This window comes from Ictalurus furcatus, chromosome 10 (assembly GCF_023375685.1).
Source record: "Ictalurus furcatus strain D&B chromosome 10, Billie_1.0, whole genome shotgun sequence".
Classification (NCBI taxonomy): domain Eukaryota; kingdom Metazoa; phylum Chordata; class Actinopteri; order Siluriformes; family Ictaluridae; genus Ictalurus; species Ictalurus furcatus.
This window is the reverse complement of record NC_071264.1, coordinates 3,522,178-3,540,106: the sequence shown is the minus strand read 5'-3', so window position 1 is coordinate 3,540,106 and position 17,929 is coordinate 3,522,178. Positions and strand designations below refer to the sequence as shown.

At 38.1% G+C, this 17,929-nt stretch overlaps 1 protein-coding gene across 1 annotated transcript in view; it reads right to left on the bottom strand.

Moving 5' to 3' along the window:
• Positions 1-10,645: 10,645 nt before the first annotated feature.
• Positions 10,646-17,929, bottom strand: part of ell (elongation factor RNA polymerase II) — a 33,659-nt gene continuing 26,375 nt past the window's right edge. Inside the window, exons 8-12 of the mRNA XM_053634433.1 lie at positions 17,220-17,772; positions 16,700-16,766; positions 16,370-16,541; positions 14,339-14,383; positions 10,646-12,365 (exon numbers count right to left, since the gene is read on the bottom strand). Of these exons, the coding sequence (XP_053490408.1) occupies positions 12,249-12,365; positions 14,339-14,383; positions 16,370-16,541; positions 16,700-16,766; positions 17,220-17,772 (954 nt within the window). The 3' untranslated portion in view covers positions 10,646-12,248. The remainder of the gene's footprint in view (positions 12,366-14,338; positions 14,384-16,369; positions 16,542-16,699; positions 16,767-17,219; positions 17,773-17,929) is intronic.

The following is a 17,929-nucleotide window of genomic DNA, read 5'->3' as shown; positions in this document are numbered from 1 at the left end:
GAAATGTGAGCATGAAAGACATACAGTAAACTGCTTCATTAATTTTCTGAGTATTACTGTTGCTGTTAGTATTGGTTGTAAATGCATTTCAGGGATTATTCTTTATTTTTACGGAAAAGTGTACGCACATATTATATATCAGTAAAGCTTCTTCCACATGCCATCAGACTAAGGAGCACTTCATTGCCTGATAAACACAATGACTGTCACTTGACAGCATTATGTTTTGTGTTCATGACCTTTCTGTGCAATATTTATCTGTGCAATATTACTATTTTTTTTAATTATAAACAACTGTATACAGTATCCATTTCTGTTCATATATATATATGGTATATTATATTACCAGTGTCCGCTATGTCCTTCGTTATTGTATTGTAATGCGTAATGTCTATATTCCATATATATTCTAGTGTATTTTAGTGTACTCTGCTTGAAATACAGCAGAGGCCGGTGAACATAGATTTTGGTATTGCAGGACGACATTAATAACATATAACTTTGAATAAAATTAAGTCGAGATGCTATCGCACTTGACTACACTCTGCTGTTAACTGTTTGTCTACTGCCATGATTCAAATTCAAAGATTTACTTCTTCTGTGTCGCTGAAATATTGGGGAATGACAGAAAATGAGAAAAGTATGTATTACCAACCTCCTTATTTCAGTAGGATCTGGCTGTTTATGAAATGTGCACTCTAACCAACTACTGCACACTGAATAGTTAAATATTTGTGTTGGAAATAATTAGAAAATGTCATTGAAAGAGTTGCTCCAAAACCAGTTGTACAACAACAAGTGCCTTCAGTGTTTTATTTACTGTCCATGAAGGTTGACTCGCTCTGTGTCTCTCTGCTCAGTGAAAACGTAGAATTGTAGGAGGTACTGTTACAGCAGCCTTGATTAGTAGTTTGTGGAGTCATTTCATGATGTACAGTATTTATAGAGCCTAAATATTGGGTTGAGCTAAGGGACGACCACCAAAGTCCACCACTGCCAACTGAAAAAAAAACAACATAGGTCTGTGAAACAGTAGTGGTTCCCTATTGCCACCTTTAACATCATTTAATTAATGATTTAATTAAACATTAAGCACAGTTTATGCACGGTTTATGAATACAAATATTCAGAATACTGGCTGGTTTATTACCCATGGTAATGAGTGGAAAATGTGGAAAAACTCTAATACTTGTTAAATGATAATACTTATATTGATGGCCAAGCATGCACTGACCAGGCATACTGAATAAAGTAGATAGAAAATATAATATGGATAATAGTATGAATTACATTTGCATATGTGTTTGCTTCTAAGCCCAGCCCACCAGATATACTCAGCAAAAAAAAACAAAAAAACAAACGTCCCTTTTTCAGGAGACTGTATTTTAAAGATAATTTCATAAATCCAAATAAGCTTTACAGTTCTTAATTGGAAAGGGTTTAAACGATGTTTTTCATGCTTGTTCAATGAACCATTAATAATTATTGCACATGCACCTGTGGAACAGTCCTTAAGACACGAACAGTTTACAGGCGTTGGCAATTAAGGTCACAGTTACAGTAAGTTAGGACACTAAAGAGACCTTTCTACTGACTCTGAAAAACACCAGAAGAAAGATGTCTAGGGTTCCTGCTCACCTGCGTGAACATACCATAAACCTGCTGCAGGGAGGCATGAGGACTGCAGATGTGTCCAGAGCGATAAACTGCAATGTCTGTAATGTAAGACGGCTAAGACGGTGCTACAGGGAGACAGGAAGGACAGCTGATCGTCCTTGCAGTGGGAAATTACATGTAACCGTGTGTCCCCCCAGACATGATCGAGAACCTGCAAATGCCTTGGGGAAGAGTGGAGTAACATCTCACAGCAAGAACTGACCAATCTGGTGCACTGAGGTGCACTGCAGTACTTAAAGCAGCTGGAGGTTACACCAGATACTGACTGCTACTTTTAATATTGCCCCCATTTGTTCAGGGACTCATTATTCCATTTCTGTTCCTCAGATGTCTGTGAAACTTGTTCAGTTTATCTCTCAGTTGTTGAATGTATTTATATTAATACAAATATTTACACAAGTTAAGAAATTAGCTGGAAATAAAAGCAGTTGAATATGAGAGGATGTTTCTTTTATATATATATATATATATATATATCTCGATATTAAAAGTAACAGTCAGTATCTGGTGTAACCTCTAACCCTGGAGGTGTGTGTAATATATATATATATATATATATATATATATATATATATATATATATATATATTAATATTACAGTCAGTTGAATCTCTGTGGCTGTAAGAAAGGACATTTACAGCACTGCTTAAACATATAAATAGCTGGATTCTCCCTCTTTAAATATTATTTGTGTTTTTGGGCTTAACCCTACATTAACACCGCCAAGCAACAGCTGACCCTTCATTTTCTATCCGCGTGTGACAGAGTCATGATTTCACCGATGATGGCAAGCGACAAAGTGACAGCACAAGTGACATTTGAATTAAGATCTTATGCAAATTAGGTGTGAAGCTGTAAAAAGACAATTCTGGAGGAAACACCTCATCCATCTATATAAACCCCAAACCTCCATCCCAACAGCAAAAATGAAACCCAAAAATATTTACTTCCAGTTAAAACAAACCTATCACTCATCAAAACAACAGAATGTCTCCCTATTTTTAATGATGCTCTATTATTGAACATGGATCATTAATTTTATGTCACAGGCTGATTGGTTTGCCAAATATGTACACAAGTATACTGGGGATAAGTGATCAACATTTAACCACTGTGAGACTAGACATCTAATTTTAAATATGGCAAAAATGTTTACATTTTTTCATATACACAGCATGGACACATGCTCAGATGTCTTGCTTAGTATGTCCGGTGTATGCAGTCAGATACAAAGAGAGCTGATTAACAGCTCCGATACTTCATCCTCCATATTCTCTACTCCTCTTCCATTAAGGGTAAAAATCCTGCTGTGAATCAGTGAGCTGGATGTAAATGGTGGTCAAAAGCTTTTGTACTTAACGATCCTCCACCCACACTGTACACTTCTGGTGCGTCTCTTAATCCAGTAGCACAGATGGTTACTCATTTTCTGGTTACATCACAACTGAAGCACCTCGCAGGCTTACCTTCTTGAAAACATGGTGACGTTCAGCCAGCCAATTTCAGTGCATTGTTCAGGTTGCCAGGAAATGCACCCATAGGAAAGAACATTAAAACATTGTCTGATGTCTTTACACAGTGTATAAGTACACTTTTCTGTTTTGATGATGACAATGATAATGATGATGATGATGATGATCAGGTGCATGACAGCCAATATCTGGTGCAAATTGCAAGAAAACCACAGTTAGCTACCAAGATTTTAGATATCTTTGGCAGACTATGTTTTTACTGCTGCATGTGTTAAACTGGTGATTTATACCATGGCAAAGTTGGTTTTTTTTGTTGTTGTTGTTGTTTTTTAAAAGCATTTTCACATAATGTTGGTAAAATATATTAATGTTTTCTGAAAGAAGAGCTATCAAAGTATATTATTAGCAGATAAACAAAAATTTTGCCAAAACGCTATTTTACAAGATTTTTTTTGCCTGTTTTGAAATTGAGCTCTAGTGAATTCTGACAGCATTTTTTTTTATATATAGTTTTATTATAGCTGTACTATAAGGATATAATGTACATAATTATACTAGACTATAAGAACATACAGTCAGGTCCATACTTATTTGGACAGTGTCGCAATTTTCATCATGAAATGGTGAAGAAATCAAGATGTGATTGAAGTGTAGACTTTCAGCTTTAATTCAAGGAGTTTAACAAAAATATTGCCTTAACCGTTTTTTATGGAGTCCCTCCAGTTTCATAGGCTCAAAAGTAATTTGACAAACAAATAATCATAAATATTAGGATTATTTTTAATACTTGGATGCTAATTCTTTGTAAACAATGACTGCCTGAAGTCTGGAACCCATGGATATCACCAAATGCTGAGTTTCCTCCCTTGAGATGTTTTGCCAGGCCTTTACTGCAGCTGCCTTCAGTTGCTGCTTGTTCATGGGTCTTCCTGCATTCAGTTTTGTCTTCAGTAAATGAAAAGTAAAGTTAATAAAACGTAAGTAATTTCTTTGCCTTAAGAAGCCCTTTGGTTGCGTTCTTGGTATTTTTTGGGTCATTATCCATCTGTACTGTTCAGTTTCATTACAGTTCAGTTTTGCAGCATTTGACTGAATCTGAGCAGAAAGTAAAGCCCTATACACTTCAGAATTCATCCTGCTTACTTCTATCAGCAGTCACATCATCAACAAACACCAGTGTTCCTTCTTTTTAAGGATGTACCAAATTGTTGATTTGGCCACTCCTCAAGTTTCTGCTATTTCTCTGATAGGTCTGTTTTATTTGCGGTAAATCTGTGGTAATTTTGAAAAATTGCAAGCTCCTCTGGAGGGACTGCCATACAACTCTGTCATCAGCATAACAGTGGAAGCGAATACCGTATTTACAAATAATTTTACTAAGAGGAAGCATATACAGTGAATAAAAAAGCAGTGGGCCTAAAACAGAACCTTGTGGAAGACCAAATTTTACCTTAGTATGCATAGAGAAGTCACAATTTACATTTATTGAGAAAAGGAAAAAAAAAACTCCAACAACATTTTCTAGTCTGTCAAAGAGAATATGATCAACGGTGTCAAAAAAAAGCTGCACTAAGGTTAAGCAACCCAACCCTGATCAGAGGCCAGTAGTAGGTCATTTACCACTTTAACCAGCACTGTCTCTGTGCTATGATGAGGCCTAAATCCTGAATGATACATAGGAATAACATTCATGAAATGTAGGTACGAGCCTAACTGCTGTGCTACTACATTTTCTAGGATCTTAGAGATAAAGAGGAGGTTCGATTTTGGCTTAGCTTTTGGAAGCTGACGTGGGTCGAGGTCAGCTTTTTTAATCAGGGGTTTGATAACTCCTAGTTTAAATGATTTAGGTACATAACCAGTGTAAAGGGAAGAAGTGATTATTTTAAGAACTGGTTTGATTACTTGTGGAATAATCTGTTTGAAGAGACGTGTATGTTAGAGATCTAGTACACAAGTTGATGATTTTCATAAGGAAATTAGTTAAATTAGTTCAGTCTCTCTTAAGGGGAGAAAAACATTCTAATTGTTGATCTAATATTGTCATATTAGCTACAGGGTTAGTTATAAAATGTCTGGCTTTAAATTAGTCAATTTTTTTGGCTGATATTTTCAAGTCATTGCCAGTACGTATCGATGGTGTGCGTGCTTCTGTGGTGGACTTCTTCCTCGTTAATTGTGCTACAGTATTAAATAAGAATCTAAGATTATTTTTATCTTGGGATGGAGAGATGGAGTGACCTAGCAGCACGAAGAGATTTCTATAGTTCAGGAAGCGCTCCTTCCCTGCTGTTTGATGCCACATACATTCTAACTTTCAGGTGGTCTGTTTTAAGGTGCGTGTGAGATCGTTATACCTGGGTGCTAGTTTTTTCCTCTCTCTTTTTCATTCAAGTAGAGCTACATTATCTAGAGTGTAGTGGAACATCGACTGTAAGCATTCAGTCGCCTCATGAAGTTCTGTAGGGTCAGACGGTGATCCAATCAAAGTTGATATCAAAGGGAGATTACTGATAAAACCATGTGCAGTAGCTGAAGGGAATGTAAGTGCATAGATTATGACTGACACATTTTAAATGAAATGAGGTAATGATTTGAGATCTGTGGAAGTTTGACTATATTTTCTATATTTATTCCAAATGTTAGTATTAGATCAAGAGTGTGACCACCATTATTAACCCCTACTGAATCTAGAACGGACACAACTGCTGTTCTCAGAGGCTCTTGAAGCCAGGCACCTCCTCCTCCTCCTCCTCTGCCAGTTAAACCAGGGTGATTTATATAACTATCAGGGTGGACTAGCTTCATTTTAATGCTACATACTAATCGGGTGTAATCCACATATCTGTTAAACACAGTAAATTTAAACTCATGATCATAGTAGTTTCATTAACAATAAGCACTTTAGACATAAGGAATCTAATATTTAACAGGCCTAGCTTCAGATCAAAGGTGCTGGCTGTGCAGTATAAATTAATTTCATGTTAATTAGGTTACTAAAAAAAAACTTTCAGAATATTTCTACATTTTTGTTTAGCTCAGGGAACAGACACGACTCAAAATAGTGGAACCTGAGTGATAACTTAAGGCACAAAATTCACTTGATTTTGCGTTAATTTCTGCAATCGCAAAGTCACGAACATCTTGGAGGGACTGATTATCACAACACAGCTTTACAGAAAACTGGATCTAGATTTACATCCTAATGAGCAAGCAGATGGTGACAGTAGCAAGGAAAAACTCCCTACAATGACATGAGGAAGGAACCTTCAGAGGAACCTGACTCAAAAGGAAACCCATCCTCTTCTGCTGTGATTATAGTATACAGTTGTGGAAGCGCATCAGTAGTGTGTGTGCTAAAAGGATGTGCAGTATGAGCATCGCAGTCTTTAATGATCGCAGAAGAGGAGTTCTCACTCACTCACTCTCAGCAACTGCTTTATCTTGGTCAGGGTTGCAGTGAACCTGAAGCTTATCTCCTGGGAATACTGGGTGTGAGGTGGGAATACACCCTGGATGGGATGCAAGTCCATCACAAGGCACTGTTCACACACTAATTACCACCTAGGGGCAGTTTATCTTAGGACCCAAAGGAAACCCACATAGACATGAAGAGAACATGCACAGAAAATCCTCTTAGACAGTGACACGAGTTCAGGATCAAACCCAAGACCTTGGAGCTCTGAGGCAGCAATGCTTCCTTCTGTACCACTGTACCATCCCTGCAGTAGAGTTTTTGCCTTCAAATCTACAATATCCAAGTAAAGTTATCCACTGATGTACGGGTGAGGCTAGGGCATAAACTGTTTTTGGTAAGTGCAATCATTTACCACATAAAAAAATAAACCTGTCAGATAGTACAACAGTGAGCACATTTGCAATATTATGCTTTAAAAGGTGGCAAAATACAATAATTACAATAACAAAATAAAGTACAATATTTTCACTGCAGAAATTCTATATCCATGATATAAAATTAGCCAAGGAAATTCATACGACTTTGGAAGTCTCTAAGAAGTGACCTTTTCTCAATTTATGCTCCTAAATCCTTAAGTTTTCAAGGAATAGTGAAAACTATTTCAAAGGCTTAGTACCCTTTTTCAGACAGCAGAACCAAGAACTAGATAAGGCACGGGTGTCCAACTCATTTTAGTTAACGGGCCACGTTATTACCTTGCATATTTCATGTAAGACAAACCAAAAAGTTAGGACAATACACCAATAACACATGAACAACTCTTCTTAAATGTGCTTACTTATGAGTATTTCCCAAAACCTATATTTTGGAAGAAGAAGAAGAAAAAAAAAGAATTAATGATTGATGGGTTTACCGTATAGTAATGTCTATAGAATGTCTTGCATAAATATTCACCCCCTTGAACTCTCTCATTTTGTCATGTTATAGCCTGAAACCTAAACAGCCTTGAGATTATATATGAAATAGAATTCAACTCATTTTTATTTATATAGTGCTTTTAAAAATTGACATCCTCACATAATGACAGACTAGGATTAAATATGAAAGACTTGACTGGGATTAGGTGTCAAATTCACTAATAACTGACTAATAAAGAAATACACCATTAGCACATATTGTCAGTATCCCAGTTAACTGCTCTATTTTGCACCCTAGTGGATCAACAGAGACTAGTTCAATTACAGTCCACAAGACCTTTTTATTTTATTTTATTATTTTACAATAGATCCTACATTGATTTGGTGGGCTGGATTAGAACCTTTATCTTCACAGGCCATGTTTGACACCCCTGGATTAAGGTGCTGAACTGAACCTGCTCCAGACAAGGCCTGATTACTGTTGCATACCTGTCAGGAACAATAAACGATGGAACATTTCTGCAGTAAGTATGAAGTAACTGCCACTTCATAATGAAACTGACCTATTAGGTAGAAACCTTGTCAATTATATAATAGAATTCTGCAGTAAACCAATCAACAGGTGCTTTCATAGAGCACCATTTGCCAAAGGTGAAGGTGTCTGAGGGTCGGAGCGTGCCAGATTTTTGGAGGAAATTCATGGTTCCAAGCAAAGAGTTTAGAAAGTTTGTCTTGTCTTATGCAGAATGCCACACAAGCAACCTAACCTTAAACTTAATTTAAGATTAGAGATTTCTGAAGACATTTTTTTTTTACATCAGTCAAGTGTAAACAGACCAATCGACAATGTACTTTAGTGAAATGTCCCGAGTGTGAGCTAGGATGTATGAGGTTTTTCCTAATTTCATTGTTTACAACATTTATCAAGATAGGTTGCTAGATTCTTCAGATTTAGAAATTGTAAATCGCCAAGAATCCCCATCTTTGTAGTAAATTAAGTGACCCTACGAGAGCCAAGCTCTTGTACAGCTATACAGCGCGGGTTTATCTAAAATTAATTAGATGGAAGCGGTCCACAATCATCTTGAGAACTAATTAAGGGTAAACAGAAGCATTGCTTGTTGAATATTAGTTATAACCAGATTATAGAAAATTAAATGCAGAGCTCAACTTGGACTTGAGTCACGTGAAAGTGTGTGTAAGTGTTACAGGACTGACGAAGGAGTTTGCATGCTGCCATGGTGAACTCTCCGACCCTAGCATTCTCCTGAAACAGACGCCAACACAAGGTCAAAAATTCAGCTCCATGAAGCCAAATGGAACAACAATTTTCACTGCATTATCACATAAATATATCACATTCTGCTTACAGAGGGGTGTTTGTGTGTGTTTCTGTCTTTCTGCTGAAACAAAGTTATTGTGTCTAGAGCCCCAAGAGGAGTGGTATACTTTCTAACCTAGTAAAAAAATACCTCTTCACTCTTTTTGGCAGTTATTTCACTGCCTAGAGAATTACTGCACTTGCCACACATACAATTATTTTTACTTTTAACCAGTTAACTAAGGAAAACCTGGGTTAATCCATGGCATCTAATGTGACTGCTGGAAGAAACTAATTTATAAGCCTTTGCTTCCACTTAGTGAAGTAAGTCATTTTAAATGCAGCCATCCACGATCATTCTCTAGAATTGCGCTAAAGCAGTGTTTCTCAGTTCCGGTCCTGGAGCACCACTGCCCGGCATATTTTTAGTTAGTAAATTACAGTTACATTTATATAGTACTTTTCTAGACACTCAAAGCGCTTGAGTGGTTTGGGGGGGGGGGGGGGGGTCTGATCTGCTCAACCACCACTACTGTTTAGCATCCACCTGGATGATACGACGGCAGCCATATTGCACCAGAACCCCCACCATACACCAGCTATTACTGTAGGGGACAGTGTGATGTAGACAATTCAGAGATGGAGATTATTAGGGGGCGATGTTATAGAAGGGTCGATTGTGGAATTCCACAAGGACACCGGGGTTATACCCCTACTCTTTTACGCTAAAGTGTCCTGGGATTTTTAATGACCACAGAGAGTCAGGTCCTCTGTTTAATGTCTCATCTGAAAGACGGTGCTGTTTTTACACTATCATGTCCCCGTCACGATACTATTTTGGTATTTTCGCTCCTCTGTGTCATCTACTTCAATGTAGTTCAGGCTTCTTCGTTCACTGATGAGTTGAAGGCGAGTTGGGAGCAGGGAATTTTTTTTTTTTTTTTCGAAAGGACAGGGGTACTTCAGGATCGAGAAGCGTGGTTCTAAAGGAACATTAAAATGAACCCCAAAATGTAAAAGGTTTGAGAATTTTATTGAAATTCTAAGACAAATTTCAGTCCCAGTCCTGAACATTAAAAAAAAAAAAAAAAAGCACGCTTTGGGTTTCAGCATTAACATTAAAACTTATTTTCAAAAGCCTCCCTTTTTTTTTTTTTGTTAAAACAGCAGCATACTTCATCTTACACTACCCTATAAAACAGGTCATTTGGCATATTTTGATGCTAATTTCACTGACAGCATAACTAAAGCAAAATAAAATAAATACTGAAATTAAGACCAATTGAAGATTGAGGTGAGTCCTAAAATAATTCATGGTTGTAACAGTGTTATTGTTTGCAGCTTGCACCAATTAGCTTTAGCACCAATTAAAACTATTTCCAGGAGAAAAATGAAAAAAATCCTGGTGGTTTGTAGAGACATGATTCTATTAAAAATGTCATTTAATTTTAAAAGGGGTTAAGATTTCTACCAAGATCTACCAATATCTCTTCACCTAACCAACCCATCAGAATGCACGGTCAAATCAAATAAATGCCAAACCAATACTGTAATCATAAGGAATTGAAGTTAATACAAAATGAGCAGTTGCTCCTCACACTGATGGGGAAACAATGGAGGGTATATTCTGTTCTCTAGTCTCAAACGTTGGCAGAGACGCATCTCATCAGGTTTTATTAGAGTCGGAATACCCTTCTACAGTAGTAATAAAACTATGGTACAAGTTCTGGTCTTTTTTTTTTTTTTTCCTGAACACATTCACAAAAGCATGCATTAAGATGGATAAGACGGAGGTCTCCTTGCAGCAAAACCCAGGTAAGAGTAACAGCAAAAGGCTGTGCAAAGTGCAGAATTTTAATATTTAAACATAAAAAGCTCAATATCAGAAAAGATTCTTCAGGTAAGATTGAACAGGTGAACTATTTCTAGACAGCTGTCAATTTTAAAATCATTCTTCAGACATCTTTACAGACATGACAGGGGCTCAGACTCTGTTCTCGAATTCAATGCAACTGAAAGGTGAATACTAAGGATGACAAATACTCAGAGACTGATCCTGCATTATGGGTTAGCCGTCATCTCAAAATGCTGGCGCTTAAATAAGTTCAGTTATATAACTGCATGGGGTGAATTGGGGTAAGGGTGGGGAGAGGTCTTCGTACATATTTTTCCAAACTGCAGTCGATATAGAGCTCTACGTTACCAAAAAGGGCTAGCAGATAAAAATACCAGTACAGCACATATCCAGCTCATACTCCTGCTTACTCCCTGGATCTCACCATGTGTGCACAAGTCTTGATACTTTAAAGGGATATAGCCATATTTGAGGGATCTTGTATATAATTTACCTGATAAACATGACTTGAAAACCAAGTCCATCAAGGCTGGTGTAATGCTTTAGCACATATTTAATAGTACTAGGTAACTTCACATAATAGAAGAGCGGGCACAAACACAGACGGCTGCAGTCATTCCACATGACTATCGCTCTGACATACACCCAGGCTCTTAATTAAATAAGGAAAAATGACCACCTTTGGCATAGCAGGTTCAACCAAGCCAGAAAGTAAATCAACAGCATACAGTCAAAGCCTTTACACACAGACACCATTGTCCCACCTGTAGGCATATCATCAACATCCATTGCATGGAAGAGACCGGTACAAAATCACACACAGTGTAAAATAGGCTAAACTGGCTTGGCTTGAGATATTCAGGAGAGTCCCTGCATAAGCCAGAGAATAAACTTAATGAATTCATGAACTGCAAACTATGGACTACCTGGAACCAAAGGCAGCATTTGCATAAAATACTGTTTTTTTTTTTTTTAAGCTTGGAAAAAAGTTTAGAGCTCATACTGAGGAGTGTACAACAGATCTGGTATAAACCCCCAGGAAGACGAAAGAATAAATAATAATATGAGTACCTTCCATTCAATATATGGGGAAACATGGTATTTCTCTTAATTTTTTTTAATAAACAAAGTACGAAACTTTGAGAAATTGGTTTCAGTGTTGCCTGCCCCAGTTGATAAAGCAAGGGAAAAAAATTCCAAGGTCTTCTGTTTTTTTAAATTTTTTTTTTTTTATAGGAGACCTATGTGCTATTAGAGAGGGAACCGATGCCCAGAAGACTTTTCCATATGCAGTGTAAAACACCACCCACCCAACCCCCTGCAAAAATGGGGGGTGGGAAGGAAAAAGAAAACTGATAACTGCCTGTAGTGCCCTCTTTATGGTGGTGGTGGGGGAGAGGGGGGGAGCAAGAATACTCTCTTTATGGCCATTTTTCTCTAGAGCAATTGCTGTTTTAGAGCAATCCAGAAAAAAAGAAATAAAGAAAACTCCCCAGAATCCAGAGTTTCTCTCTCATGGTCTTGTTTCCAGAAGGTAAAAAGGGGGGGAGGGGGAGGGGGGTGGGGGGGACACCACACACACACACGATTAGTGCCAATGCTGAATTTGCTGCTGATCATATTCTGCTATAAGTTTCTTTATATGTGCCAGTTTGTTGTGGAGATATTCACAGCGGTTCCTCTCTTGGCTGTAGTTGGGATTAGTCTGTGAAGAAACAATGGGAGACTATGATGAGTATTCTGTACAAACAGCACATATCCATACTCACATGTCTGTGGGATAGATCTTTGGTAAAGTGGAATCAAGATAGAAATGTTATTTCTAAATTTATCAAACATTTCAGCTCGTAAAATCCACAAATGGATTATCATCTATCAGACAGAAGTCCTGCCTTCCCCAAAACACTGAAAAACAAAAGCTGTTGAAAAACACATGTAAAAGAATTGTGTGTTGGAAAAGCAACTGTAAACACTAGGCATGGCTGTGATTCGGTGATTAGCCCACAGGGCGAGTGCCATAGATAATCACAGCTGTGCTGTATTCAGTATAACCGCACTCTTCTTGTGCCATACTGCTTAAATCAATGACACGTCACACATTTTCGCAATTTTAGATTTTCCAATGTCCAAGAGACAAGCTAAGTCATGATAAAACCGTCATTCTCTCACAAGTCTCTCAAATAAGAAGAGGCTACAGCAGGTTAAGAAACAAAACGTGTTCTGTTTTTTATCCACAAAAACCGTGGCTGTCCACATGCGAGTACAAAATGAAAACACTTTCCCACACTGGGAAAAGGTGTACTAAGATAGCAGTCATTGCTAACTCACCAAGGATCTGAACATTTCAATTACTACTGTGAATAAAAAGACACATTAAAGATCTCAAACGTGCTCATAAATTTACATACCCCTTGCAGAATCCACAAAATGTTAATCTTTTTTTTTTCAAAAGTAAGAGGGATCATAAAAATTGCATTTTGTACAGCCCTGAATACGAGTCCCTCCGTGTGAAAAGATGGATCTCAGCATCATATAGCCGCTGTTGGAAAGGGGGTCAAATATGTAGATGCTGCTGGAAAAGTAAAGAATGTGCAGAACCCGGAGGATTTTTCTGAAGAACAGTGGGCAGTTTAACTGCTCAGGACAAACAAGCGACTCAGGAACAACTCTCACAATACAAACAGTCGTCGATCATCCAGGTAACGACACACAGTATTAATAAACAAGCGTGTGTAAACCTCTACACTGGTTTATTTGTGTAAATTCTAGAGATGCACCAATACTAAATTTCTCAGCCGAGACCGATAAGCGATTATTCAGAATGATATCGGCCGATACCGACAGTTCTTCCCTTTATACCTTCTTTTAAATTAATAATAATTAACTCCACAATTCTGAAAGAAATGCTAATAAAAACTTTATTCTCTCCATTTCAACAAGTTGTTTGACAGTAACTGGTCTCATCAACACAAAACATATTACTCTAACATTAACACATGAACTCAATTCTGAAGATTAAAGTAAGATTAAACACTTATTGAATGTTATTCATTCATATTAACATTGACTGAATTGTAAAAATCCTCCTGATAGTCTCACATTCAATCTCCACAAACACAGGCATCTCTACTTCATCACTGAACATCAAACTGGTCATATATAAGATCAACTTTTTATATATTAACATTAACTGGATATGAAATACACTACTCTACAAATATATTTTTCTGCGTAATATATACTTTTTTGATAGACAGTATATAATCGGCCCTGGTTATCGGACGTTTTTAAACCAGTGAAAAACAGCCTTTATCGGCTGATACATCGGCGCATCTCTAGTAAATTCAGTTATTGTTGTCTCTTGTGGACTATATGTAAACATCTGTTATGTGAAATAGTTTATTCAGGACAAAACTTAAAAAAAAAAAAAAAAAAAAAAATTTTACACAGTTTTTATGATCCCTCCTATTTTTTTAAATAAAATTATTATTAACATTTTGCAGATTCTGCAAGGGGGTGTAAATTTACGAGCACAACTGTATAATACCTGATATTTCTCAGAAGTTTACCAGGTACACAACTGAAAAACAGCCACAAGAGCTGTCTTGAGCAGGTATTTATGATTTCCCTGGGTGCCCAATATTACCCCACTTTAAAACACAAAGTTTTACAACTTACCTTTTTTATTTTGCGATACTCTTGAAGTATTTGATTGTGGATTGTCTGCAAAAATATAAACCAATATCAATACTTGAACTTTTCTGCATTTTGTAGTGTTACAACCTAGAACCGAAATGGACTGAATCTACACAAACGATCGCAAAATAGTAAACAGTGTGCGTGGGCGGGTGTCGGTTTGCAAAATTAGGTGCAGGGGCGTGGTCAAGCACCACTCGTGAGCAGTCTTGGAGGAGGAGGGGCTAATCTCATGAATGAGTGCACACCTGTGTGTGATTAACCATACTCCTTTATACGTAGCGTCCGGCAGAATATGGATGAAGTACAGAGAGAGCCGACGGTGCCGAGCAGTGCAGCTTTCCTCGTCAGTGTCCTGCTGAGCTCGTGCGGATGAGTTTTGGAAGCTTTATGTTATTTCAGTTAGCCAAGAGCATCAAGTCCCTCGCTAGCTTACACCAGGCCCGTCAGCAGGTTTGACATCCTCAAACAGACGAGACTGGTTCAGTGAATTAATCAAAACCTTCAAAATATCATTCCTAAATGTGTACACAATGATGCTCAGAACTGGGATAAGTGGCAGTCTGAAAAGTCCCACAAGCAGCCAGGAGCTTCTCCCTGTTCGAATTATACACGGGCATAAGCCCCATGGTGTCTTAGATTTCATCTGGGAAAAGTGGGAGGATGGCCCTTCACAGAGCAATGTGAACAAAAGATCTGTTAAGACTGGACTGTGTACAGTGCCACCTCGCAAAAGTATTCACTTGCTGCAAAAGGTAGCTCTAAAAAGTATTGACTTTGGGGGGTGAATAGTTATGCACAGTGAAGTTTTCTGTTTTTTTTTTTTTGTCTCTTATTTCTAATCTGTTCCACAATAAAAAATATTTTGCATCTTCAAAGTGGTAGGCATATGCCAAAGATGCCAAGAGGGGTGAATACTTTCGCAAGGCACTGTAGGACAGGTACATGCCTCTGCAAGCACAAGGAGGAGTTTCTTCACACAGACCATAAGGATCTTCAACTTAATTATATACAATTAATCAGTATTCCTAACCAGACTCTTCAAGCACTGCACCTACACACATTTATACATCAGGGATTACCGCACATGTACAGTTCCTTCTCCTCCTTCTTATTAATGATTTTTTTAACTACCTATTCTATTCTAATTTGACTTTATTCTCCATTTTATTGTATTATTTATTTAACAGTATTACTTGAACAGTCAGTGTTAACCAATAGACATTTCACTCCACACACCTTGTCTATGTGACAAATCAAAACTCAGAACTTGACTTTTCAGCGGAGTGGGACCGGGAACCTGGTCAGGGCTGAGCGCAAGATTCATGGAGCCAAATAAGGACAAAAAAAAAAAGTTGAGAAAACCTGTACCAGTGTGCAACAGGACAAGGACCCTAATCATACTGCGAATGCTACACTGGAGTGGATCAGAACCATGAAACTGAACGTGTTAGTACGGCCTAGTCAAAGTCCACACCACAATCCAACTGAAAATATTTAGCAAAACCTGAACAACAACATTCTCCAGTCAATCTGACAAAGCTTACGCAACCAACAAATGTCAACAAAAATTTTTTTTTGGTTTTTGTTTAATTAACCTGTGTGACAAAAATCTAAATGAAGTCCATTTCAATCCTAGGCTGTAAAACAATTTAATATAAACAACTGAGCAGCTTGTATAGTGAAATGAAAAACATATATATTGTATAATGAAAGAAAGAAAGAAAAGTTCAGATGACTTCAGTGTATATACAAGATCTGTGTGTTCTCTGTGTTTATGGATAATTATACAGCCATACTATCGTCACTTATACTGACCTACATCAGATCAAGGACAGGCCAGTCAGGAATTGTGCCTTAGTGTCCTTATGAGCAATACGAGTACTACTGATACAGATCTCTAGAGGTTTCTGCTCCTTATTCAGCTTGACCAAATGTGTTATTTTGAAATGTAGTGCTTCAGAGGCTGTAACTTATTCAGACTAATCAGTGTGTATCGTGTACAGTTGTTACCTTATATTGATCTGTGCCTTGTTGGAGCTGTTTAAGCTCAGCGTCCAGCACAGTGAATTGCCGGGTGATACCCTCTATTCGTGCGTGGAGTCCTCGGTACTCACTATACTCTGCGTTAAAGTCATTCTTATAGCTCTGACGCTGCTCCTGGGAGCCAATCTCAGTGTATTTTCTGCTCAGACATACAAAAAAAAATTTTTTAAAGTCTTGTCACTAAAAATACATTGTATGTTGGCACAGACCAGAGAAACCAAACAAAACATGAAATACATCAACCCAGTGCCAAATTACACATGGTATTTAAGAAATGCAGAGATGAAGAGTGCTTACAGTAAATAGTCTGCCATGACAGATGAAGATGCAGGAATACTGGAGCTGTTCAACATTCCATTCAGATCTAAAAGGAAACGAACATAAGAGGTGAAGGCTTCATGCAGCAGACAGGAGACTCACAGAGACACTGGTAGGGGAGGGGGGTAAACAGTAGATGATGAGGAGATGATGGTCGAAGTCACTGCGATCACATTACTCACAATGTCTAGCTAAAATAGTAAATAATGACTCATTTTTTAAATAATCAGTATTTAAATGTAAAAGTAATGACACATGGCAGACTGTGCTGTTATAGAAAAATAATGCACGCTGCGGGGTGGATAGGTGTGATTTGGAACTCTGCCCCCCCCACCCAAAAAAAAAAAAACTTGTAACAACCCATGCTACTACACGCAATTACACACACCTTCTGACCAATCGGATTCGAGCATTCAACTTCACTGTGATATAAATACATATACATATGCATATAAAAGGATAAGTCTAACATCTATAATTTTCCCAATACTGTCTGTACCTGAGCTTTTATGTGGAATACTCATCATGCTCAGGTCTGGACTTGTAGTAACCTTGTACAATTTCTTCAACCCATCACCGTCCCCCGCTCCTTTCCTCTCCCTCTTCTCCTTCTCTGGATCTTTCTTTCTGGACTTGTCTTTATCTTTGCGTTTTTTGGACTTCTTGGACTTGCCATGCAGCGAGGGTGAGGTGCTACGGTTCTTTGATCCTTCCAGGCTGCCGGGTGCCGAAGGTGCGGAGCCTAACACCGCCTCTTTCTGCAGAGAGCCCCCTGTGATGGCTGTTGTTTGGCTAAGCCTCTCAGCCACCGCTGCCTCCTGGCCTTCACAGTCCCGGCCATTGTGGCTGGAGTCGTTGCTGACATCCGACAGCGGCTCAAGACGCTGAGATAGATCCAGTAGCGGAAGCGGGGCGCTGGATAAACCGCACGAGTCCTTCCCGTTTGAAGAGTTCAACTTTCCGTTGACGGGTGCTGATCCTTTGCTGGTCAGATGTGATATCCTGGGCTTCTTGCTTGCCAGGGGGTCAATAAAATCTTCAGTAGTCCTTTTCTGCAGAACAGAAACATGGGTATTTTAAAAGGAGGTGCCGGGAAAATGGGGGGAAAAAAAAAATCAGTAAAAACACCTTGGAAACGGCAAAGTACGCAATACTACTCCGAATGTTTCAGCCTCGAAACCTTTTCCTCATAACATCAATACTCGCCAA